The 27,610-nt window shown below is 43.5% G+C and overlaps 1 protein-coding gene across 4 annotated transcripts in view; it reads left to right on the top strand.

The window, feature by feature from the left end:
• The window catches only part of LOC140186273 (cAMP-regulated phosphoprotein 21-like), a 379,019-nt gene that overhangs the window by 253,324 nt on the left and 98,085 nt on the right, over positions 1 to 27,610 (top strand). For 2 of the 4 annotated variants that reach the window (XM_072242365.1, XM_072240743.1), the window contains 4 exons: positions 4,800 to 4,940; positions 13,609 to 13,717; positions 14,515 to 14,634; positions 26,682 to 26,719. In XM_072242365.1, the coding sequence (XP_072098466.1) occupies positions 4,800 to 4,940; positions 13,609 to 13,717; positions 14,515 to 14,634; positions 26,682 to 26,719 (408 nt within the window). The remainder of the gene's footprint in view (positions 1 to 4,799; positions 4,941 to 13,608; positions 13,718 to 14,514; positions 14,635 to 26,681; positions 26,720 to 27,610) is intronic. The other 2 variants (XM_072241563.1, XM_072243188.1) reach the window with 2 other exon arrangements.

The raw sequence follows: 27,610 nt of genomic DNA, 5'->3' as shown, positions 1-27,610 counted from the left end.
AGTAGGTGTTCCACAAAATGGTTGTGAGTGCCTGCTTGGTGTCGAGGAGACCTCACTGAGATCACCAAATGCGGTAGAAATCAGTAGACCCAGTAGATTTCTGTCTTCTTTATTGCAGAAGAAACTGCATCAAAACACCTAATATTTTAGAATCAAATGGGAGAACTACAAGTCAATCATTGGAACTGATGGGAAGGGACACAGGGATCAATGAAGAATGAGCCAAAGTTTCCCAGAGGGAATGGCCTCCTGGTCATTCATTGGTCTTGATCATTACTTAATGTGACTTTTGTCTCTCCTATCTTCTCTTTCTTTAAAAGAATGAATGAATCTCATTGAAACCTATTGAATATTGAGAGGCCTGAACAGAGTGGATGTGGAGAGGATATTTCCACAATTGGGGGAGTCTAGAGGGCAGAGCTTCAGAATAGAGAGATATCCACTTAGAACGGGGATGAGGAGGAATTTCTTTATGCCTCAGGATAATGAATCTGTGGAATTCATTGCCACGGACCGCTATGGAGGCCAGGTCATTGGATCTATTTCTAACAGAAGTTGATAGGTTCATAGTCAGGATGTCAAAGGTTACAGGGAGAAGGCAGAGGTGGATAATAAACCAGAAGGATGGAAGGATGGAGCAGACTGGATGCAGCAGAGGCCTAATTCTGCTCCTATGCCTTATGGTCTTGTGGTCTTTATTTCTTCCTGTGACTATCTCCTTTATTGTTACTTTAATAATTACCTAATCTGGTTGGTAAAAAGACTGCAAAATTGTGTGCCCTTCTCTCCACAATCTCTCCAAAGAAATTTTCACCCTCACTGCATCCCTCCAAAGAAATCTCAACCTTCCTTTACCGTGGTGACTAAAGCTGAGGGGTATAGATAGTGTAAATCGAAGCAGACTTTTTCCACTGAGGTTGATTGAGACTTGAACTAGAGGTCAGTCATAGGTTAAGGGTGAAAGGCGAAGTATTTAAGGGGATCCTGGGGAGAAACTTCTTCATTCCAAGGATGGTGCAAATGTGGAATGAGCAGCCAGCGGAAGTGATGGATGCAGGTTCGATGCCACGTTTAAGAGAAATTAGGGTAAGTACATGGATGGGAAGGGTAGTGAGGGCTATGGTCCATGTGTGGGTTGCTGGGACTAGGCAGAATAATATTCAATCAACTGTTATTACATCAACTATCCTCGTCAACTCCTCAAACAAATTCAGTAATTAGAGGCAACCTTCCCTTAATAGTTCATGTGTCCACTTAAGTAACAGTTCTTATTTATGAGCAAAATAGCCAAATTCTGCTTCTATATCTTATGGTCTGTTTGAACCCCACCAATTTCTTAGTTTGTGCAAACCTACTAGCCATCCACTTTTTCATCCAAGTCAATAATGTAACACTGCAAACACATCTACAAGGAGAGCTGTTGCAGGAAAGCAACATCAGTCACCAGGTACACTCCCACTCCAGGGCATACTCTCTTCTTGCTGCTACTATCAGGAAGAAAGTACAGGAGCCTCAGGATTCACGCTGCAGGTTCAGGAACAGTTACTGCCCCTCAACAACCAATTTCTTGAACCAGATGCAATAACTTCACTCACCCCAACACTGAACTGTTTTCTCTATCCATGGACTCTCTTTCAAGGACTCCGAAACGTGTGTTGTTGATGTGTATTGTTTATTTATTTATTTATTTATATTATTATTTTGTTTCAAACGATCTTTTTGTATTTGTACAATGTCTCTTGCACTTGGTTGTTTGTATATTTTTGTTGTGAGTGACTTTTCATCGATTCTACTGTGTTTACTGTGAATGCCCACAAGAAAATGTATCCCTGTGTAGTATATGGTGACATATATGTACTCTGATAATAAATTGACTTTCAACTTTGAAACAGCAGAGGTCCCAGCAATGTTCCTTGCAGAGCCGCTGGTCAAAGATTTCCAGTCAGAAAATCACCTCTCCACCACTAGCGTCTGTCATACATGATCAAGCCAATTTTATATCTAATTTACTAGTTCACCATAGATCATATGCCTTAAAATTCTGGATCAGCCTGCCAGGAAACACCTTGTCACGTGCTTCACTGAAGTCCGTGTATACAGCATCCACTGCTCTGGCCCCCTCATTGATCAAATTTATGAGGCAGGACCTTCCCTGCACAAAGCCACAGTAACCCTGCACAAGTCCATGCTTTTCCAATTATGAGTAAGTTCTGTCTCCAATAATTTCCCCAACACTGATGTAATGATCTCTGGCATATCATTTCTTAGTTTATCGTTATTATACTCATTAAGGATGTGCTGACATTGGAGACAAATAAAAGATAAATATTACTGTGAACGTCAGTTGTAGAGTCCTTGAACACAAGTCCCTAGGTTGTAGAAACAGTTCAGAGTTGAGGTGAGTGAAGCTATCCTCACTGGTTCAGGAAACTGATAGATGTAGGGTAACGACTGTTCCTGAATCTGTTGGTATGGGACCTTAGGTTTTTGTACTCCTGCCTAAATGGAGTAGCAAGAAGATAGTATGACCTGGGTGATGGGAGTCTTTAATAGTGTATGCTGCTTTCTTGGGGCAGCGTTCCTCATAAATGTGCTTAGTGGTGGGGAGGGCTTTGTCCTGTGATGGACTGGGCTGTGTCTACCTCTTCTGTAGACTTATCCATTCCTGGGCAAGACAAAACACAAATTGGGATAAAAACATAATACCTATATCCTAACTGACTTGCTTAGAAATCAATTATATGAACATTGAATTTTCCACTTCCCAGATCTAATCGCCAGTCTTGTACCTGTCGACCTCAGGTTCAATTCTCCCATCCTCTCCCTTCACATGGTTGTATCTGTCCCTTATTCCACCTCCCTACCTAGTTCCATCTATCATCCACTAGATTCTTGCCCGCTCCACTACCCTTGTACTTCTACATACTGGCGCTCTGATCTTTTTTCTCTCTGTCTTGATGCATAGTCTCCATCTAAAATTTCAATGTTAATTGCTTGTCTTCATTGACACTGCTTGACCCTCTGAGTTCTTCCAGAATTCTGTATTTTTCTTTATTTCTCATTACTGCAACCCATTTTCCAAATTAGCCCTGTATTGTCTGTTGTTGTTTGTCATCTATATTAACGATTTGGATGATAGTATGGTAAAATGGATCAGCAAATTTGTGGCTGGTGCTAAGACTGGGGGTGTAGTAGTCAACAAGGAAGGCTATTAAAGCTTTCAACAGGATCTGGACCAGCTGAAAAATGGGCTGAAAATGGCAGATGGAATTTAGTGCAGACAAGTGGGAGGTGTTGCACTTTGGGAAGACAAACCTGAATACATAGTGTGGTACTGAGGAGTGTTGTTGGTACTGAGGGACCTGGGAATACAGATCCGTAATTCCTTAGAAGTGTTGTCACAGATAGACAGCGTGGTAAAGAAAGCTTTTAGCACATTGGCCTTCGTATTGAATACAGGAGATAGGAGGCCACAGTTCAAGAATAAGGGGTAGACAATTTATAAGGGAGTTGAGGAAAAACTTTCTCACACAGAGGGTTGTGGTTCTGTGGAATGCTCTGCCCCAGAAGGCAGTGGAGGCCAATTCTCTGGATTCTTTCAAAAAAGAGTTAGATAGAGCTCTTAAAGATAGCGGAGTGAAGGGATATGGGGAGAAGGCAGGAAAAGGGTACTGATTGTGGATGATCAGCCATGATCACAGTGAATGGTGGTGCTGGTTCAAAGGGCTGAATGGCCTACTTCTGCACCTATTGTCTATTGTCTATTGATATTATATTGGAGTTGTATAAGACATTGGTGAGGCCTAATTTGGAGTTTTGTGTGCCATTCTGGTTACCTACCTATTAGGAAAGATAGCAATAATACACAAACAGTGCAGAGAATCTTCACAAAGATATTGCTAGGCCTTGAGGATCGGAGTTATAGGGAAAGGTTGAATAGGTTAGGGCATTGCTCTTTGGGGCATAGGAGATTTGATAGGGGTATGCAAAATTATGAGGGGTATAGATTGGGTAAATACAAACAGGTTTTTTTCCTCACTGAGGTTGGGTGATACTAGAACTAGAGGTCATGGGTTACAAGTGAAAGGTGAAATGTTTCAGGGGAACATGAGGGTTCAACAACTTCACTCAGATGGTGGTGAGCGTGTAGAAGAATGAAGGATGACCTCATTGAAACCTATCGAATGTTGAAAGGCCTCAGTAGAGTGGATGTGGGGAGGATGTTTCCTATGATGAGAGAGTCTAAGACCAGAGGACACAGCTTCAGAATAGAGGGACGTCCGTTTAGGACAGGGATGAGGAGGAATTTCTTCAGCCAGAGGGTGGTGAATCTGTGGAATTTGTTGTCACAGGCAGCTGTAGAGGCCAAGTCATCGGGTGTATTTGAGGTAGATGTTGATAGATTCTGATTTGTCAGAGCATGAAGGGATATGGGGAGAAGGCATGAGATTGGGGCTGAGACAAAAAATGGATGAATTGGTGGAGCAGACTTGATGGGCCGAATGCCTAATTCTGCTCCTATATCTTCTGGTCTTATAGAACGAGCTGCCAGCAGAATTGTTGGATAAGGCTTCATTTGCAGCACTTAAGAGAAGTTCGGACATGTACAAGGGTGGAAGGGGTACGGAGAGATAGACCTGTGCTGGTTGGTAGGACCAGACAAAATAACAGTTTGGCATGGATTAGACGAGCTGAAGAGCCTGTTTCTCTGCTGTAGTGATCTATGTTGGGTTACCTTGAGGAAACTGTTTATCACCAATCTCACATCTGCTATTGTCTCTCCTATCCTCTCCTCACAGTAATCACTATCAGAAATTCCCTCCAATGTCGTCATATCATCGGATGTTGGTGCACAGAGTATCCGCGTATTTTGGAATGGATCACAATGTTGATCAGACTGGAAAATGTGTTATAATCAACAAAACAAGCAATACTAGAATGTAAGTATTACTTATTCCTGATGTTGAATCTCCTTCAGATCAAGTTAAGTCAAGTTTATTGCCATTTAACTATATACTTGTGTAGTACCAAATAAGAAAATGTTTCTCCAGACCAGGGTGTAAAGCACAGTAATACACATAACATATAACATACAATAACTTAGGAAAGTAACAATTAAATCTACAAATGAATTACACATAGATAAACAAACTAAAAGTGGATAAACTAAATATTGTAGGGTACAGAACAGATTAACTGGTGACACATCAAATGCATGTGGCAGGGAGTTCAGAAGTCTAATGGCCTGAGGGGGGAAGCTGTTTCTCATCCTGACTGTTCTTGTCCTTATGCATCAGAGTCTCCTGCCTGATGATAGAAAGTCAACAATGTGCTGAATGGATGGGTGGGTTTGTTGATAATACTAAGGGCCCTGTGTACACAGCACTCCTGATAAATGTCTCTTTAACTGGATGCCAGCAAAGATTTTCTTAAAGATACAACACAGAAGCAGGCCCTTCCAGCCCGGTTACACCCACGTGACCAATTAACCCACTAATATCGTGACCCCACTAAGGAGCACCAGGCCATTGTCTCCCACACCATCACCAACTTTATTCGCTCAGGGGATCTCTCATCCACTGCTACCAACCTTATAGTTCCCACACCTTGCACTTCCCGTTTCTACCTCTCACCCAAGGTCCACAAACCTGCCTGTCCTGGCAGACCTATTGTCTCAGCTTGCTCCTGCCCCACCGAACTCGTTTCTGCATACCTCGACACGGTTTTATCCCCCCTTGTTCAATCCCTTCCTACCTATGTTCGTGACACTTCTCACGCTCTTAAACTTTTCAATGATTTTAAGTTCCCTGGCCCCCACCGCTTTATTTTCACCATGAATGTCCAGTCCCTATATACTTTCATCCCCCATCAGGAAGGTCTCAAAGCTCTACGCTTCTTTTTGGACCTAATCAGTTCCCCTCTACCACCACTCTGCTCTGTCTAGCGGAATTAGTCCTTACTCTTAATAATTTCTCCTTTGGCTCCTCCTATTTCCTCCAAACTAAAGGTGTAGCTATGGGCACCCGTATGGGTCCGAGCTATGCCTGCCTTTTTGTTGGCTTTGTGGAACAATCTATGTTCTGAAACTATTCTGGTATCTGTCCCCCACTTTTCCTTTGCTACATCGACAACTGCATTGGCGCTGCTTCCTGCACGCATGCTGAGCTCGTTGACTTTATTAACTTTGCCTCCAACTTTCACCCTGCCCTCAAGTTTACCTGGTCCATTTCCGACACCTCCCTCCCCTTTCTAGATCTTTCTGTCTCTATCTCTGGAGACAGCTTACCTACTGATATCTACTATAAGCCTACTGACTCTCACAGCTATCTGGACTATTCCTCTTCTCACCCTGTCTCTTGCAAAAATGCTATCCCCTTCTCACAATTCCTCCGTCTCCACTGCATCTGCTCTCAGGATGAGGCTTTTCATTCCAGGACGAGCGAGATGTCTTCCTTTTTTAAAGAAAGGGGCTTCCCTTCCACCACCATCAACTCTACTCTCAACCGCATCTCCCCCATTTCACGCACATCTGCTCTCACTCCATCCTCCCGCCACCCCACTAGGAATAGGGTTCCCCTGGTCCTCACCTACCACCCCACCAGCCTCCGGGCCCAACATATTATTCTCCGTAACTTCCGCCACCTCCAACGGGATCCCACCACTAAGCACATCTTTCCCTCCCACCCCCCCGTCTGCTTTCCGCAAGGATCGCTCCCTACGCGACTCCCTTGTCCATTCATCCCCCCCATCCCTCCCCACTGATCTCCCTCCTGGCACTTATTCTTGTAAGTGGAACAAGTGCTACACATGCCCTTACACTTCCTCCCTCACCACCATTCAGGGCCCCAGACAGTCCTTCCAGATGAGGCGACACTTCACCTGTGAGTCGACTGGGGTGATATACTGCGTCTGGTGCTCCCGATGTGGCCTTCTATATATTGGTGAGACCCGACGCAGACTGGGAGATCGTTTTGCTGAACACCTACGCTCTGTCCGCCAGAGAAAGCAGGATCTCCCAGTGGCCACACATTTTAATTCCTCATCGCATTCCCATTCTGACATGTCTATCCACAGCCTCCTCTACTGTAAAGATGAAGCCACACTCAGGTTGGAGGAACAACACCTTATATTCCGTCTGGGTAGCCTCCAACCTGATGGCATGAACACTGACTTGTCAAACTTCCACTAATGCCCCACCTCCCCCTCGTACCCCATCTGTAATTTATTACATACACACATTCTTTCTCTCTCTCTCCTTTTTCTCCCTCTGTCCCTCTAACTATATCCCTTGTCCATCCTCTGGGCTTTTCCCCCCCATCCCCCTTTCCCTTCTCCTTGGGCCTCCTGTACCATGATCCTCTCATATCCCTTTTGCCAATCACCTGTCCAGCTCTTGGCTCCATCCCTCCCCCTCCTGTCTTCTCCTATCATTTTGGATCTCCCCCTCCCCCTCCCACTTTCAAATCTCTTACTAGCTCTTCCTTCAGTTAGTCCTGACGAAGGGTCTTGGCCCGAAACGTTGACTGTACCTCTTCCTAGAGATGCTGCCTGGCCTGCTGCATTCACCAGCAACTTTGATGTGTGTTGCTTGAATTTCCAGCATCTGCAGAATTCCTCATGTTTGTGTAACCCACTAATATGTATATCTTTGGAATGTGGGAGGAAACCCACGCAGTCATGGAAAAAGGGTACAAACTCCATACAGAGAGCGACAGGAACTGAACTCAGGTCACTGGCACAGTAAAGCATGACCATAACTGCTACGCTACCGTAGATTTACATCTACCATTTTAAATTTCCTGTTTTAGATGGTAAAACTATCAGCAGCAGCGATTATAACATAACACGGAGAGGACATACAGACACGTTACAGAGTTGAACTTCGAAATCTGGAACATACCCAACTCTATCGGGTCGTGCTAACCACTATTACCATGGTGCCTGCACATCAAAACGTTGACACACACAGTCTGAGAATTGCATTGGAGAAGCCCGCAGGTGTCACCACGCTTCCGGTGCCAAAATAGTATGCTCACGGCTTAGTAAGTAAAGCCCCTCCAGTCTCTCCTTGCAACTGAAGTACTACATCTCCTGGTGAATCTCCTCCGTAGCCTCTCCAGTGTAATCACATCCATGCTAAACTAGAGCAACACGAATTGTGTTAATTAGGCTCAGGCCTAATTAATGTTTTATAGAGTTGCATCACGAGCTCTTCACTCTTATATTCTACAACCCGCTAATGAAGGGACATATTGGCCTTCTAAACCAGCTTAGCCTATTTCAGGGACCCTTGGGGAGGATAAGGTCTCTGTAATTCGAATTCAGGTTTATTATCACCACCAAGTGTTGTGAAGTTTGTTGTTTTGCAACTGCAGTACAGAGCAATACTATTGTTCTGTGGTGTCCCTCAGGGGTTAGGGTTGGGACCACTTCTTTTCACGTTGTATGGCAATGAGTTAGATGACTGAATTGATGGCTTTGTGGCCAGGCTTGCGGACAATACGAAATTTAGGTGGAGGGTCAGGTAGTGTTGAGGAAGCAGGAAGACTGCAGGAGGAATTGGATAGACTGGGAGAATGATCAGTGAAGTGGCAGATAGAATATAGTGTAGAGAAATGCATTGAAACATACAGTGAAATGCGTCTTTTGCATTAACAAACACACCCAAGGATGTGCTGGGTACAAAGTACCCAGGACATCTTCAAGAAGCAGTGTCTCAGAAAGGCAACGTCCATTATTAAGGGCACCCAGCACCCAGGGCATGCCTTTTTCTCACTGTTACCATCAGGTAGGAGGTACAGAAGCCTGAAGACACACACCCAGCGATTCAGGAACAGCTTCTTCCCCTCTGCCATCCGATTCCTAAATGGACATTGAAGCTTTGGACATTATCTCACTTTTTAAATATACATTTGTTTTTCAGAAATTTTTAATCTATTCAATATACATATACTGTAATTGATTTGCCTATTTATTCTTTTTTCTTCTATATTATTATGTATTGCATTGAACAACTGCTGCTAAATTAGCAAATTTCACGATGCATGCTGGTGATAATGAACCTGATTCTGATTCTGTCTGCTGGTGCCGCCATGGTGTTGAGGTCAACAGAGAACACAACAAGCAACAGAACACATTCCTTTTCTCTCTCCGCCCGCCCTTCCACCCACACACAGTCCTCCAACTCTGGCACTTGTATTGGGACCACCAAGGCTTCAGCTATCAGGCTACAGATTCCAGACTTCCAATTGACCTTCGAGTTTTGATGTTCAGCATTGACCCCCGGACAAGCTGATGACGATACCCTACGGCTTGAACTTTGCAGGCGTCGACCGACTGGCCCTCTTCCTCCTTGTGCCTCCTGCTCACACGGGTATGCGTTGACCTGGGACAGACTGAGCACCAAGGATGTTTTTACTCATCCCCATCTCCACGTCACTGGCCTTTGATCGCGGAGTGGAGTTCTGGACTCTGGATGTCCTTCATCCCATGTCCACGTCGCTGGTCTTACGGAGCAGAGCCCTCAATTTCTAATGTCCTTCATCACTCTTTCCACTGCTGACCCCTCGATGAGGACTGTTGTGTGTTCTCCTGACTTCCCCTTCCTGAAATCCACAAAAAAAATTCCTTGTGGTTCGCAAACTTCTTAGAAACTACCGTTCATCACGTGTCTTCCTGCCTATTTATCCCCTCTAAACACATCGCCTCACACCTATTTGGATTAAGTTACCTCTGCCACTGCAATCCAACAATTCATCAATAACTTGCTCCAACCAAGACTAACCTCACTGTCAACAACAAAACTAATTTTCACGTCTAATACAAACTAATCACACCTCCGACGTTCACATCCTGATTTCTAATGTTGTGACAAACTTCAAGCATCTCAGCTATGCACCACTGCTTATAGGTTTCCAGTCACACAGAAAAAAAACAGCCCCTCCCCGCTTCCTATTAAATTGAGGCAACCTTGGAATCAATTTGGTGAAGTGGTGAATTAAATTGGTAAATTAATTGATTTCTGTCACGAGTACTGAGTCAGAATCAGGATCCGGTTTGTCGCGAGTTCAGTGACAGCCCAAGTGCAGAGACACAGAGTAAACAGTTCACTGAGTTTTAATAAGAACTGTACTGAACATCGGAAAATAATGAACACTGGACCAAAAGGGCTACTGACTAAAATCTCTCAAGTTAACTAAAAACCAACGTAATCACTGCGGCTCGAAAGCAGTAACGTAGAACTAAATTAATACCGCTCCTTTAACAGCGTCTCATGAAATCACCGGTCTTCTTTTCCCTGGAACATGAACTGAGGGTAGCAGGGAGCATTGTCGTCGCCGTACTTCAATGGAGATTGGATAAGACTGAACTAAAGAGAGGAGAGTTAAATAGAGTTACAAAGAAATCCTAATTGGCTGGAATATGTACATTCTCATGCAAGTGATTGCCATCTTCTTTCAATTACCCGCCTGCGAGCACACCGGAACTCTGCAGCAGTGACTCCGGTTGTGGACTGGAGGAACTCAGCAGGTCAAGCAGCTTCTATGGAAATGAATAAATAGTCGACATTTCAGGCCAAGATCCTTCTTCAGAACTGGAAAAGAAGGGGGAAGATGCCAGAATAAAAAGGTGGAGGGGGGGTGTGGAAGGAGGATAGGTAGAAGGTAATAGATGAAACCAGGTGGGTGGGAAAGATAAAAGGCTGGAGAGGAAGGAATCAAATAGGAGAAGAGAGTGGACTATAGGAGATAGGAAAGGAGGAGGGGACTCAGGGGGAGGTGAGAGGAGGAAAAAGACCAGAATGGGGAATAGACTAAGAGAGGAGGGTGAAGAAAATATTTTTTTTTACTGGAAGAAGTCACTATTCATGCTATCAGGTTGGAGACTATCCAGACAGAACATAAGGCTTTGCCTCTCCACCCTGAGGGTGGTCTCATCATGGTACAAGATGAGGCCATGGACTGACAGGTCAGAACAGAATGGGAGGTACTGAGGTAGGACACACTGTCCGTTCAGAAATACGATGGCGGAGGGGACGCTATTTTTAAAACATCTGAGCATGTGTTTTCAGGTTCTCATTGAGGGTAAAAATGAGAAGAGGGCATGTCCTGGGGCATAGGGGTCCTTATAATGGATGCTGCCTTTTTGAGGCATTGCATTTTGAAGATGTCCGTGATGCTGGGGAGGATAGTGCCCATAGTCTACTCACTTCATACCTATGACTATGAGACTGAGCACAGCTGCAATGCCATAGTTAAGATTGCTGATGTCGTTACTGTCATTGCCCTTTTCAAAGGTTGTGACATATAGGACAGAGATTGGAACTCTGGCTGAGTGGTGCCACAGCAACAGCCTCTTGCTCAATGTTAGCAAGACCAAGGAGTTGATTATTGACTTTAAGAGGAGGAAACCAGAGGTCCATGAACCGGTCCTCATCAGCAGATCAGAAGTGCAGGGAGTTAGCAACTTTAAATTACTGAGAGTTGTGATTTCAGAGGATCTGGAACTGCCATGACAAAGAAGACACGGCAGCGGCTCTACTTAAAAGTTTGCACAGATTCAGCATGACATCTAAAACTTTGACAAATTTCTATAGAAACGTGGTGGAGAGTTTATTGACTGGCTGCATCACAGCCTGGTGTGGAAACACCAGTGCCCTTGAACGGGAAAAGAAAAGCTACAGAAAGCAGTAGATACGGCTCAGTTCATCATAGGTACAGCCCTTCCCACCATTGAGCACGTTTACACTGAGAGCTGTCATAGGAAATCAACATCCATCAGCAAGGACCTGCACCATCCAGGTCATGCTCTCTTCTCACTGCTTGCCAACAGGAAGGAGTACAGGAGCCTCAAGTTCCACACCAGCAGTTCAGGAACAGTTATTATAATTTTTACCCCTGAGCCATCAGTCTCTTGAACCAGAAGAAATAACTTCACCCAAATTCATTCACCCCATCATTGAACTGATTCCACAATCTATGGACTCATTTTTAAAGACTTTAAAACTCATGTTCTTGATAGTTATTGCTTGTTTATGTATTATTATTTTGTTCTTTTTGTATTTGCACAGTCTGTTGTCTTTTGCACACTGGTTATTTGTCCGCCTCTGTTGTGTGCAACTTTTCATTGATTCTACTGTGTTTCTTTCCATTTACTATAAGTGCCCACAAGAAATTGAATCTCAGGGTTGTATATGGTGACATACAGTATATGTACATTGAAAATAAATTTACATTGAACTTTGAACTTCTGATTTCTGAGCCGTGAAGCAAAGAGTTATGACACTCTCCAGTGTGACATTAGCTTTATTAGTTTGGTATGCCACCATTTGCCAGTGGGCCTGTTCCTGTGATGTGCTGTTCTATATAAAAGTAAATTCTTTTTATTTGTGCCTTTACAAGCTTGATTCCGTTCCTTGAGCCTGATAAAACAATCTAAACAGTTGCTTCTTTCCTGCTATAGTCTGGTCATAATACAGAGGTTTGGCATGAGTCACTTTTATCCAGAGTTCAAGTACTTACCGGCTGTTATGCCGCTGGCGTTTAGAGCAGCAATAAAGGTCTTCCATCTCTGTCTATCCATACCACTGTACACAGGAATAGAAGGATTCTTCATTGCTGTTTCTGTAACAATTTCTTTTTGACCAGTCAAGGCTGTTAGCTCTGAGCTGAATCCCCTTACTTGGAGGACCAATGGACCACTCTTAGTCTGGCCTCTACCCTTTGACCTGTTTGGCATGGGTGACCCTACCAAGAGCCAAAGCATAAAGCCCTGACTCCAGCCAGCATAGCTCTCCAGCTCATTGAGGCAAACAATCCTCCAAACCCTGTGAATAGGTTGTGGTCCTCCTGGAGGCAAAGTTCAAATACACATGAGTAAATAAGGACGTCCATTGGGTACTTTGTGAGCAGTATAACATTAAGATCTGAGATTAGCTTTGTCTCATACAGTGAAATGCGTTATCTGCTTCAAATCAAATCAATGTGGATTGTGCCGGGGTAGACTAGAATTTTCCAGCACCAACATACCATGCCTGCAGCTTACTAGCCCTAACCCATATGCCTTTGGAATGAAGGAGGAAACCTACATGGTCAATGGGGAGAGATCAAAATCATATCAAATCATAGAACACAGAAATCTACAGCACAATGTTGTTCTGACCATGTAACCTACTCTAGAAACTGCCTAGAATTTCTCTAGTGCATAGCCCTCTATTTTTCTAATCTCCATGTACCTGTCTAAGAGGCTCTTAATCAAATTCAAGTTTAATTATCTTTTAACCATACATGAATACATCTGAACAAACCAGTGTTCTTCTGGGGCTAGGGTGCAAATTATGCACATCACCTTCAAAATACTGAGCACGCAAAAAAAAAAACATTTATACAGCCCAAGTCCCTGAGCGACTTGATAGTACAGTTCCCAGCAATGTACATGACTTCTTATAGCCAGTGGTGGAAATTTAACCCTGATCTGTGGCTGGCACTGTACAGCGATTGTGCTAACCCCTATGCTGCCATGTGCAAGAAAATATTCTTAAGAATAGTATTAATTCCTTTTGCAGAAATGTTGATTTGATTAGTTCTATATTTTTGTATACACCAACAGACCAGAGCAAAGGTTCTCTGAGCACATCAAAGATGAGAAGACAGATGACTCCCAGAAAAGGTTCATTTTAAAGCGAGACAATTCCAGTATGGATAAAGATGACAATCAGGTATGGAATACTGTGTAAACTGTGAATCATTTTCCAGATAAAATTGAGCAACAATTGAGTTCAAGAGCCATGAGGTAATGTTCCAGCTCTATAAAACTCTGGTTAGATTCCACTTGGAAGATTGTGTTCAGTTCTGGTTGCCTCATTATAGGAAGGATGTGAAAACTTTAGAGAAGGTGCAGACAAGATTTACCAGGATGATGCCTGGACTAGAGGGCATGTCTTGGGTTGAGCTATGGCTTTTCTCTTTGGAGTGAAGGAGGATGAGAGGTGACTTGATAGAGGCGTACAAGATGATGAGGCATAGATAAGATTACGTGACTATGTTTTTTTGCTTGCTGCTTTGAAGACAGAGACCTTTTCCCAGGACAGAAGTGGCTGTTATGAGGGGACATAATTTTAAGGTGACTGGAGGAAAGTATGGGGAGGGGATGTCAGAGATAATGTCTTTACACAGAACGGTAGTTACATAGAACAGTGGTGGTAGAGGCAGATACATTAGGGACATTTAAGAGAGTCTTAGAAAGACACTTGGATGATAGAGAAACGGAGGGCTCTGTAGGAGGGAAGGGGTAGATGGATCTTAGAGTAGGTTATAACACAACATCATGTGCCGAAGAGTCTGTACTGTAGTGTTCAATGCTCTATGTTCTAAAGTTTTTAATCCCCACTCAATCAGTTAATCTGCTGTACATATGATGGCAGATCTGTGTACTTTAATTAATCTGCTCTAAATCGATTGGATGGGGTTTTAAACTGGTTTATGTGTAAATAAATAGTATTTCATATCCTTTCAGGAAATGTTTATCTTGCAGCAAAATAGGATTCATCCATTTAGAGATGATAGAAGAAGTAAATCAATTGAGGAGAGAGAAGAGGAGTATCATCGAGTAAGAGAGAGAATTTTTGCACAAGATGTAAGTAATTTCTCCGCTAGCCTCATCCCCCATTTACACAGGGATGTCAAATTAAGTCCGGATTAGCTGATCTGAATTGAATTTGGCCTCCCTAGCGTTTGCACTCACCTCTACCCTGCACCAGTGCATGCGTCTGAACAGGATTAAGTCACCTGTCTGAGGTATGTGCTGCCAAATCGGGCGGAACAAGAGTTCAGCAGAGGTTTACGTTGGACTGCTTACACTTCGTCTAATTCAGACCTCTGGATTTAAACCAGCAATGAGTGAGAGAGAGAGATTTTAGGGAGCCTTTACTTCGTGGTATGTCGATTGTAAACATTTAATTGTTGAATGTGAACAGCTGTAAATTCAAAGAATTTTATATTTACAGTTGTGGTGTAAACGGGGCTGTAGCTAAGGCTAAAGTCGTAACTAGGTAGAGGAGACCTAGCTAATGTCGCAAATAAGTAGAGCGTCAATAAAGTTCAGTATTACATATCAGGTGGCAGGGTGGAGATGTGTCTCTGCCAAAGGAGATGTAAGACGTTCCTCCTTTCTGCTAGCCTGCAGGTCTCTCTTGAGCAAGGTGTAACACCTGCTTATCCCCCCTACCCTCTGATCAGGGCCATGTGAACAGGTGGTGGATGGTCGTATGAGCAGAGGGTGCATATCACAAGTCTTGTATGCAGCCACTGGCGCCAGGCAGACAGTCTCTGAAGAGTATTGGTAATGAATGGGGTCACTTGTCCTGTAAAGACACTGCCCAGAAGAAGGCAATGGCAAACCTCTTTCATAGGATTTGTCAGGAACATTCATGGTCTTGGAAAGACCTTGATCACACACATCATATGACATTGGAGATGGGAAATGTATTGAGTACAGAAGATGGAATGTTATACTGAAATTGTGAGGCCTAATTTGGAGTACTGTGTGCAGCTTTGGTCACCTACCAACAGGAAAGATACACATTACAAAATTCTGATTGATAAATGCATGTTGAAAACAACTGAAAAATCTACTCAAGACGTTCTGCAGACCCCGCTGGAAATCCAAAGCAACACACATAAAATGCTGGAGGAACACAGCCAGTCAAGTAGCGTCTATGGAGGATAATAAATGGTCGATGTTTCAGGCCAAGAACCCTTATCAGAACTGACAGGGATTCCTCTAACCTCTGGTAATTTCTCTCTCCTTCCCCTTCTTTCCTTTTCCGTTCCTCATTCTGGCTCCCCCTTATCCCTTCTCTTCTCCGCCCCTTTCTCACACAGTCCACTCTGTGCTCTCCTATCAGATCCCTTTTTCTTCTTCTGCCCTTTATCTCTTCCACCTATCAACTTCCAGTTTCTTACATCATCCCCACCTCCCCCATCCGCCCACTTCCCCTCTGACCTGGTCTCTCCTATCACCTGCTCCTTCCCCTCCCCTCACCTTATTCTGGTTCATTCCCCTCTCGTTTCCAATCCTGAAGAAGGGTCTTGTCCTGAAACGACGACTATTTATAGATGCTGCTGACCTCCTGAGTTCCTCCGGCATTTTGTGTGTTGTTCTGAAGAACTTACACAACAGTTGATGTTGGAAGTTATCTAATAGTATTCAACTTGTGAAGCGTTAGGTTAAAAATTCACAAACGAAAGCTTTTGGTTGTTAATCAATCCATTTCAAACAATCATTAGTGAATTTTAGATGGAAAATAATTTTTTTAAATAATTAATGCAGTACTGAGGAGTTTAGACAAAGTGATTTAACTAAAAGATAGCCAATCTTTTGGCTGCAATTTTAAGGATTTTGAAGTTTAGTTGTGCAGGGGTTTGGATATTTCCATTTTAAGTTATGGCACAGTACTGTAGTGGTTAGCACAACTTACAGTACCAGCAACCCAAATTCAATTCCCATTGCTGTCTGTAAGGAGTTAGTATGTTCCCGCTGTAACACGCTGGATCCAGGACTTCCTGTCAAATCGCTGACGGGTAGTAAGACTGGGCTCCCTCACCTCTGCCCCTCTGACCCTCAACACTGGTGCCCCTCAGGGCTGTGTCCTAAGCCCCTCCTTTACTCTCTGTATACCCTTGACTGTGTTGCCACCCACAGCTCCAATCTGCTAATTAAATTTGCTGATGACACTACACTGATTGACCTAATCTCAAATAATAATGAGGCAGCCTACAGAGAAGAAGTCACTACCTTGATACTGTGATGTCAAGAAAACAACCTCTCCCTCAATCACACAAAAACAAAGGAGCTGGTTGTGGACTCCAGGAGGAATGGAGACAGGCTAACCCCTATAGGTATCAATGGATCTGGGATTGAGAGGGTGAGCAGCTTTAAGTTCCTCGGCATACACATCACCAAGGATCTCACGTGGTCTGTACAAACTGGCTGTGTGGTGAAAAGGGCAAACCAGCATCTCTTTCACCTCAGATGGTTGAATACGTTTGGTATGGGCACCCAAATCCTAAGAACTTTCTACAGGGGCACAATTGAGAGCATCCTGACTGGCTGCATCACTGCCTGGTATGGGAACTGTACTTCCCTCAATCGCAGGGCTCTGCAGAGAGTGGTGCGGACAGCCCAGCGCATCTGTAGAAATGAACTTTCAGAACATTTACAAAGACAGGTGCATAAAAAGGGCCTGAAGGATCATTGGGGACCTGAGTCACCCCAAACACAAACTGTTCCAGCTGCTAACATCGGGGAAACGGTACCGCAGCATAAAAGCCAGGACCAACAGGCTCCGGGACAGTTTGTTCCAGCAGGCCATCAGACTGATTAACTCATGCTGATACAATTGTAGTTCTATGTTATACAATTTTACTCCTGATGTATATGAAGGATGTAAGTATTAAAGTCAATTCCATTCAGATGGAAAGACGAGGAAATCTGCAGATGCTGGAAATTCAGGCAACACACACAAAATGTTGGTGGAACGCAGCAGGCCAGGCAGCATCTATAGGAAGAGGTACAGTCTTGGCCCGAAACGTCGACTTTACCTCTTCCTATAGATGCTGCCTGGCCTGCTGCGTTCCACCAGCATCTTGTGTCAATTCAGATGGGTTCTCTCTGGTGTTCCAGTTTCTTCACACATCCAAAGATGTACTGGTCGGTAAGGTAATTGGCCATTGCAAATTGTCCCGTGAATAGGCTAGGGTTAAACCAGGGGATTGCTGCCCGGTGCGGCTCAACGGGCTGGAAGGGTCTATTCTGCACTGTACCTCAATAAATAAATAAATTACCAAACATGCACACTAAAGTTTGTTTTGAACATGAGGACTAAAAATTGCAAATTGCATGTCTGACTGGAGGAAACCCATAAAAGAAAGTTAGAAGTGCCTGGACTTAAATAGACGACACGTGCAAATGGTAAAAAAAAAAATGCTAATGCCCCATTTTGGAATCTTAGACACAAGCAGAGAATTTCAATCCCAAATCTTCCATCAAACTTCCTTTATGCTTCAGTTTACCATCTTGATTTTTGTATTTCCGAGGTTTCGTTTTCCTTTCTTCATTATCATACTTTCTGAGTCTAAAATGGAAATTTATAATTTAAACATCCGCCACAGATATGCTTATAAGTAACTGTTCTTTAGATGTTTAGCTGCTACGTGAATTTACTTCTGTTGCAGCGATAGTCCAAGGCACTGGGAACACTTGAATATTTCACTCACTACACTATTACAGCTCATGAAGCGGAAGATCAGAGTTCAGTTCCAGCACTGTCTGTAAGGAGTTTGTAGTTGTCCCCAGGTGCTCTGCTTTCCTCCCACAGTCCAAAGATGTATCGGTTTGTAGGTTAATTGATTATTGTAAATTTGCCTCTGATTAGTCTAGTGTTAAATAGGTAAATTGCTAGGTGGCTCATTTGGCTGGAAGGGCTTGTTCTGCATTGTATCTCAAAACAAACAAATAAATAAATACAATTTAAAATCAAGTAAACCTCCTCATAAACTCTTCTAGTATTTGATAGTGTGGGGATAATTTCTGTATGGCATATCTCCCAGTGCAGAAGAATATGGCAAAGATCAGTTCAGAGCGCAAGACCGTAAGATATAGGAGCAGAATTAGACCATTTGGCCTATCAAGTCTGTTCCACCAATTCATCATGGCTGATCCATTTTCTCTCTCAGCCTCAGTCTCCTGCCTTCTCTCCCTATCCCTTCATGCCCTGACTAAGAATTTATCAACTTCTGTCTTAAACATACCCAGTGAATTGACCTCCACACCTGTCTGTGGCAACAAATTCCACAGATTCACTACTCCCTGAGTAAAGAAATACCTTATTGCTGATCTACAAAGACATCCATCTACTCTGAAGCTGTGTTCTCTGGTCTTAGACTCTCACACCATAGGAAACGTCCTCTCCATATCTACTCTACCGAGGTCCTTCAACATTTGATAGGTTTCATTGAGATCCCCCCCCCCGCCTCATTCTTCTGAATTCTAGTGGGCACAGGCCCAAAGCCATCCAATGCTGCTCATACGATAAGCCTGGAAACTTCACGAATCGGGCATACTAACTGAGCCACACAGAGCTGTAATCAGGAAATATAAAAGTATTTATTCATGTAGCAAACCTTCTGGAACGAGAGAAATCTGGGAGAATCCAAGAGAAACCCACTCACCTGACAGGATGTTTTATACTTCTTCAAAACAAAGATGAGCATAAACGATTAACTAGAACTTCAATTGCTATGATCACCTACTTTGCTTTAACATTTAGTCAGCGAAATTACAAGAATCACCTATTTACAATGGTAGCACATCCCATCTAGCGGAACCACTTTGAATATTAAATACTCATATCTGTTCCAAAAGCTTCTGAGTGCAAACTGCAGACACCCAAGATACACCCCTGCTGTACAGTGCCGATACATCTGTGCCAAAGGAGGTGCTTCCCTCCGCCAGCCTGCTTAGACCACCTCCCCAGATCAGGGTCACAGGAAACCATGGGAGCAGGCAGAGGAGGGTCGTATGAGCAGTAGTGCATATCACAAGTCCTGGTTATGCGACCACTGAAGCCAGGTAGACAATCGCGGAAGGGTATTGATCACCCATCTTGCCCAGAAAAAGGCAATGGCAAGCCACTTCTGTTGAAAAATTTGCCAAGGACAATCATGGTTATAAAAAACCATGATCGCCCACCTCATAATGATGATGTTGATGATTGTTCCAGTGTTGAAGGATGGTTCATGAAAATACAACAAGCCAGAAGGTTTAGTGACACACCCTGACCTGAACTATGCATAAAATGACAGAGATGCAACTTTAATAATGTGCATAATAGCAGGAACATTCCTCTCTTGTCTGTCCCCATGGGACAGAATTAGGTTTAATATCACTGGCATAGAATATGCAACGGAATATGTTGTTTTGTGGAAGCAGTACATTGTAATTCAATGTAGAGCAAAAAGAGGGCAAATAAAAGAAAAATATAGTGAGGTGGTGTACATGAGGCAGTGTAAATAGTGAGGTAGAAATCTGATGGCGGTGAGGAAGTGTGTCGTCGGGCTCCTGTACCTCCTCCCAGATGACAACAATGTGAACTGGGCATGTCACAAACAGGAGAAAATCTGCAGATGCTGGAGATCTGAGCAATACACACAAAATGGCCTGGCTGATGTGGGTTCTCAATAGTGGATGCTACCTTTTTGAGGCATCACTATTTGAGGATTTCCTGGATGCTGGGGATGCTAGTACCCATGATGGAGCCAGCTGAATTTCCAACTTTCTGCAGCATTTTCCGATCCTGTACAGCAGCCCCTCCATACCAGACGGTGATGCAACCAGTCAGAATGCTCTCCCCTGTACATCTGTAGAAATGTGCAAATCACTGATGACATACCAAGACTCTCAGGATAGTTCATGGTGACGGTGTGGACAGTCAAAGGCCTTTTCCCAGGGCAGAAACAGTTAATACAAGAGGGGATTATTTAAAGGTGATTGGAGGAAAGCATGGGGGAAGACAGAGGTAAATTTTTTATACAGGAGGTGGAGGGTGTGTGGTGGTGGTAGAGACATATCCATTGGAGACTCTTAGATAGGCACGTAATGGTGGGAAAACTGAGGGCGATGTCGCAGGGAAGAATTAGATTGATTGTAGAGCAGCTTACAGGGTTGGCCCAACATTGTGTTCTATGTCCTACGAATATCCCACATTAGATAAGATTAGATTAGATTCAACTTTATTGTCATTGTGCCAAGTACAGATACAAAGCCAATGAAATGCATTTAGCATCTGAACAAAAGAATAGTGTTATTTACAAAATAACTGTGAATAAAAAAAGTGCTACAGCACACAAATATGAAAGTACTGAGACAGTACAATACGGATGCAATACTGCTTAGCGCTGTGATGAGAGGTTCGGCAGTGTCACAGCCTCAGGGAAGAAGCTCTTCCTGATCCTGCTGGTGCGGGAGCGGAGGCTCCTGTAGCGCCTACCAGATGGTGGGAGAGCAAAAAGTCCATGGTTAGGGTGAGATGCATCCCTGATAATGCTTTTTGCTCTGCCCAGGCAGCGTTTATGGTAGATGTTCTCAGTGGTGGGCAATTGGGTGCCGATAATCCGCTGGGCAGTTTTCACCACACGCTGGAGTGCTTTGCAGTCCCACATCCATTGATTGTCACGAATTCTCATTTGGAAGTTAAATTATGAGAAACACATAAAATGCTGGAGGAACTCAGCAGGTCAGGAAGCATCTATGGAGTGAAATGAACAGTCGATGTTTTTGCTGAGACACCTCATCAGGTCTGCAATGGAGGGGAGAAGAAGCCAGAATTGTGGACAGGTTTAATTTCCTGAACACCATTTCTCAGTTTAGTTCACCCATAATTATGCTGTCCATGGTGTCATAAGCCCAGACTGATCCCTAACACAAGCCACCAGCCTTCATTTTCAGATTCCCATTCTACTCAGCAAGCAGCCTTGCAAAACTTACTCTGTTTACTGATGTTTGTAATTTTTTAAAAATTCAGTAACTTGTATTATGGAAACATTTATTTCTTGCACCCTGCCTTTCCTGCTGCTTTTGAAAAATCAGCAGAAGGAAAATATCAACACAAGGGATTCTGCAGATACCAGAAATCCAGTGGAACACACACAAAATGCTGGAGGAACTCAGCAGGTCAGGCAGCATCTAGGGAAGGAAATAAACAGTCAATGTTTTGGGCTGAGATCCTTCATCAGGACTGGAAAGGAAGGGGACTGAACCAGAGTAAGAAAGTGGAATAAGAAAATGAGACGTCCTTTTAGAACTGAGATGCGCAGAAACTACTTAAGTCAGAGGGTGGTAACTCTGTGGAATTTGTTGCCACGAGCGGCTGTAGAGCCAAGTCACTGGGTGTATTTAAGGCAAAGATAGATAAGTTCTTGATTAGCCAGGGCATCAAGGGATATGGGGAGAAGGCAGGGGAGTGGGGATGACTGGAAGAATTGGATCAGCCCATGCTTGAAAGGCGGAGCAGACTTGATGGGCCGAATGGCCCACTTCTGCTCCTATATCTTATGGTCTTAAGTGGAGGGGAGGGGATGTGTGGGTTATACCTTAAAAGTAGAGATGAGGAGGAATTTATTTAGCCAGAGAGAGGTGAATCTGTGGAATTCATTGTCACAGGCAGCTGTGGAGTTCAAGTCTTTATGTATATTTAAGGCAGAGGTTGATACTTTCTTGATTAGTCTGGGCATTTCAGGATACGTGGAGAAGGCAGGAGATTGGGACTGAGAGGAAAAATGGATCAGCCATGATGAAATGGCAGAGCAGACTCGATGGGACAAGTGGCCTAATTCTGCTCCTATACCTTATGGTTTTAACTGGGTCTCGACATGAAAAGTTGACTGTTTATTCTTTTCCATAGATGCTGGCAGACCTGCTGAGTTCATCCAATGTTGTATGTGTGTGCTCCTGAAGAAAAATATTTGTGTTGTTCCTCTGATCAATTGTTTTTTTAATTTATTTTGGAATATTGTTTCAAAAGAGCTGATGTGGTTATGAAAACTGCTCACTGATAACTGTTGCGACTTGCTGTGTGTGAAGTCACAATAAATACAAAAGATGGTCATTAATCTGGGTGTTTCATAGTTTGTTGTTATGTCAGTTTGACATCCAGACTTTACTGTTTTCTTTGTAAGCCAGTATTCTTTGTGAAGCCATGAGCACTTAGCTTTCAGATAGAGCAGGTCAGATGTTCAGAGGAATGGCAGATGGAATTTAATGCAGAGAAGTGTGAGGTTTCGCACTTTGGGAGGATAAACCAGGACTTACACAGTGAGTGGAAGATCAGGGAGATCTGGTATAGAGATCCATAATTGGGGGAGATCTCAATGAAATCAATTGAAAATTGAAAGACCTTGATAGAGTCGATGTAGAGTACATGGATATAGAGGGGGAAGTCTAGGACAAGAGGGCACAGACTCAGAATAGACAGACGTCCTTTTATGACAGAGATGAGGATGAACTTCTTTAGCCAGATGGTGCTAAATCTGTGGAATTCATTGCCACAGATAGCTAGAAAGGCCAAGTCATTGGGTATATTTGAAGTAGAGGTCAGAAGTTTCTTGATTAGTTAGGGTGTCAAAGGTATAATACATCGGCCATGATGGAATTGCAGAGCAGGTTCAATGGGCCAAATGGCCTAATTCTGCTCCCATGCTTTATGGTCTTATTGCCTAATAATTTCTTGAGACTGGTGTGCCAGGTTGATAGATGGTAAGGAGAGCCTTTTGCACATGAGCCTTCGTAAGTCCGAATTTTGTGCGCAGGAGTTGGGATGTTATGTCGTATAAGACTTTGGTGAGACCAAATTTGAAGTATTGTCTGCAGTTCCTGGCAGCTACCTACAGGAAAGATATCATTGAGATTGAAAGAGTACAGCTAAAATTTATGAGAATGTTGCTGGGAATCGATGTTCTGAGTTATATATAAATCCTGGGTGCCTAAGACTTTTGCACAGTACTGTATTTGTCAACGTGGAGAGGAGAACAAGTTTGTAAATCTGGCAGGAGCAAAGTTTGTTGGGAATGGCGAGGGTGTAGTATTGCAGGAGGGGTGTGGGATAGGTGGCAGAGGAGTGCCAGGGCAGTGAGTGGTGGTGTGGGTGCAGACCACCCAGGCCTGAGACATGAGGTCATTTTTTTTTTAGATTATGAGAACACTCAGTCCTCTTTTATTGTTATTTAGAAATGCAGACATGCATTAAGAAATGATACAATGTTTCTCCGGAGTGATATCACAGAAAACAGAACAAACCAAAGACTAACACTGACAGAACCACATAATTATAACATATAGTTACAGCAGTGCAAAGCAATACCATAATTTGATGAAGAACAAACCATGGGCACGGTAAATAAAGTCTCAAAGTCCCCGAGTCGATTGACTCCCTGAGTCCCCGACAGCAGGCGGCAAAACGGAGAAACTCCCTGCCATAAACCTCCAGGCACCGTCAACTTGCCAATGCCTTGGAAGCAGCCGACCACAGCCGACACTGAGTCCATCCGTCTGAAAACTTCGAGCTCCTGACCAGCCTCTCCGATACAGCCTCCCAAGCGCCATCCTCTGCCGAGTGCCTTCGACCTCGCCCCGGCTGCTGAAACAAGCAAAGCCAAGGATTCGGGGCCTTCTGCTCCGGAGATTCCGGTTACCACACAGTAGCAGCGGCAGCGAAGCGGGCATTTCAGAGGTTTTTCAGACGTTCCTCCGTGCTCTCACGTCCATCTCCATCAAATCAGGATTGTGCACGGTCCCCTACTTGACAGATAACAGATATTCATTACCAGAGCGGCCGCGCACGCTGCCCTCGCGCCACCATCTTCTCCTCCTCCACTAAACAATTGGTTTAGTGATCATTACAGAATGTCTCTCTGGTGCTTCCCGCTCCCCCCACCTTCCCCTTTTCCCAACCATAATCCCCTCTCCCTGCCCCTTTCCCAATCTCAGTCCACAATAGAGACCCATATCGGAATCTAATTTATCATAACTCACATATATCATGAAATTTGTTTTTATTTCTAGCGGCAACAGTACAGTGCAATACATAAAATTACTACAGTACTGAGCAAAGGTCTTAGGCACCGTTGCTATATATACTGTATATGTGTCTAAGACTTTTGCACAGTTGACATGGTCATTTGGTCACTTGGTCATTTAGCCAAGATTCCTGTTATTGTGTAACAGAAAGAGGTCCTTTGGTGATCACGCAGTACATATCTGTACTAATCTCATTTACCAGACTGGTCTGTGACCTGCTAAGCTTTGGTGATTTATACGCTCACCGTAATGGCAGCGTAGTATGTGTGACACGGTGGTATAACAGCTGGCATAAGGCTATTAAAATGCCAATCTACTGCCCTCACAGTGCATTGTGTACAAAGCTAGGCAGGGAGCTAAACACCTTCTCAAAAATCACCCATGCTGGAAGCTTTCTTCAGGGTTTTTAATGAGAAAACATGTATGAAAAGATATTGCTGTTTCAAGAGCAAATAAAGAGTGGATGGAGGTGGATGTCTTTCTACCATGTTTGCTCCAAGTCGGAATCTGAATTAACCCTTGCAGGAAATGATGTAAAAAGCAGCTTACAAACAGGAAGTGATGTTTGCAGAAAACGAACAGCGTATCAAGGCAGAGCAGCCAGCGATTGTGTTTCAATTCCCGCCGCTGTCTGTCAGGAGCTTGTATTTCTTCCCATGACCATATGGATTTCTTCCAGCTGCTGCGGTTTCTGAGAGATACAAGTTATGGACCAGTGGACCGGTGGACCACTCTTAGTCAGGCCTCTCCCCTTTGACCTGTTTGGCACGGGCGACTTTACTAAGAGCCAAAGCACAAAGCCCTGACTCCAGCCAGCATAGCTCTCCAGGTGATTGAAGCATGCAAGCCTCCAAACCACAACAAGGTTCGGGGGCTCAGCTCAGGGCTAACAACACTGACTGGTCAAACAAAACTGTTACAGAAACAGTAATGAAGAATCCTTCTACATCTGAGTGTGACGGTATTCCTGAGTCTCCACCCAGGACGTGCATGACTGACAGTAAACCAAGAGGAAGCTACTGACACGATGAAGGATGCTGTGTACACCGCCAGCGATGGAGGACCTTCGTTACTGCCCTAAACACCAGCAGCGTAACAAGCAAAAGAAGAAGAACGAGTTATAGTTAGTACGTTGAGGACAAGCTTCATCAACGCAAAAGCGTGGTGATACTTACAGGCTGTCTTCAGCACAATCTCAGACTGTGTTGCTCGTTGACGCAAATGATGCATTTCACTGTATATTTCCATGTACATATGATAAATAAAGCTTATCTTTTTTTTAATTAAAAAACCTTTGATTGATTTTTTTAATCAAAAATGATTCTTCAATTTCATGAGGGCACTTGGCTCCACCACCTTCCCAGGCAGTGTGTTCCAGATCACATCAACCCTCTGGGTGAAAATATTCTTCCTCAGATTCTCCTAAACTTTGTACTTCTCGCCTTAATTGTACACCTCCTGATCTTAGGCACCACCATAGTGGGGAATAGTTTCTGATTATCCACCATAACTGTCTCCTTATTTTGCTTGTACAGTATTTGAGTTTTCTTGAGAATTTTTATTGGTTGAATGAGCTAGGGCTTTTCTCTTTGGAGCAGAGGAGGACTTGACAGAGATATATAAGATGATAAGAGGCATTGATAGAGTGGACAGCCAGACTATTTCCCAGCGCAGCAATGGCTAATACGAGGGGAATAATTATTAGGTTATTGGAGGAAAGTATAGGGGAGATGTCAGAGGTAGATTTTTACAGAGAGTGGTGGGAGCATGAAACACGCTGCCAGGAGTGGTGGTAGAGGCAGACACATAACAGTTAAGAGACTTAGAGAGGCACAAGGATGATAGGAAAATGGAGGTCTATGTAGAAGGGAAGGGTTAGATTGATCTTGTGATATGTTAAAATGTTGATGCAGCATCATAGGTCAAAGGGCCTGAATTGTACTGTAGTCCATGTTCTATGTTCTTCAAATCTAACTTTGGATGACAAATGCAATGTGAAATTTCAGCTGCAAAGAGATAATGTATTGATTTTTTACCATTTTCCTTTACAGTTGACCTGTTCCCAGGACAGTCTATACGTGGAAAACGGGTAAGCATTTTTTTTACTTTAAGTCATAAACAATCACATGTATTTTGGTTATCAGGACCCACATCTCTACCATCGCTGTAGGACTTGTATGTGGCCAGGACAAAGAAACGGGCAGAAAAATTATTGTGGACACCACCCAAGCTGCCTTTCCCAAAAGCTCTCTTCTGGGAAGCACTGTAGGGCTATTAAAACAAAAGCTTCACACTATCTTAAAAGTTTCTTTCCCCAGAGACTTAATCTGATCAACCATTCTGCTTAGCCCCTCCCTGCCCCTTCTATCTACTATCCCTATCACTGCACTGTAAACACTTTTAACCACTTTCCATAATGCTGTTTACATTGAAAATATATGCTGGTATTTATGTATTTATGCACACTTTTTTTCTATATCTGTACTTTAACCTCATAACTTATTTTTGTGTAAGTCTTTATTCTTCATCATTTTTAAATAATATTGTTTTATATTGCATGTCGTACCCTGACCAACATACCACAGCAAATTCCTGATCCTTGTTGTTTACAGCAAATGAGCTTTTCATCTCATTGAAGTTTCCAACAGTGATGAATATCTGAACTACCAACAATTTTTCAGAGGAAAGTGATGGTTTCACCTGGACTCCAATGCACCCAAAGCACTATTGGTCACAGCCACTTTATTCATCAATATCCAATCAAATGCAGCCAAGAAGTGTGTTTGGGATAACTGCCAGGTGCTTGAGTTTTAACTTGTATCGGTGGAAGGGAATTCTTGGCGTAGGTAAACAGGTGGAATCCAGAGTAGGTAAACTTCAGCTCTTCTTGTGGCTCCCAAGTGAACACCTGCTCTTTGTGACCTCACAATGGGAAGTATAAAACATATACCATTATAGCACAGTACAAGCTCTTCAGCCC

Source organism: Mobula birostris, chromosome 1 (assembly GCF_030028105.1).
Source record: "Mobula birostris isolate sMobBir1 chromosome 1, sMobBir1.hap1, whole genome shotgun sequence".
In the NCBI taxonomy this organism is placed as follows: Eukaryota; Metazoa; Chordata; class Chondrichthyes; order Myliobatiformes; family Myliobatidae; genus Mobula; species Mobula birostris.
The sequence above is the reverse complement of the archived record's forward strand: the minus strand, read 5'-3'. Positions and strand labels throughout refer to the sequence as shown.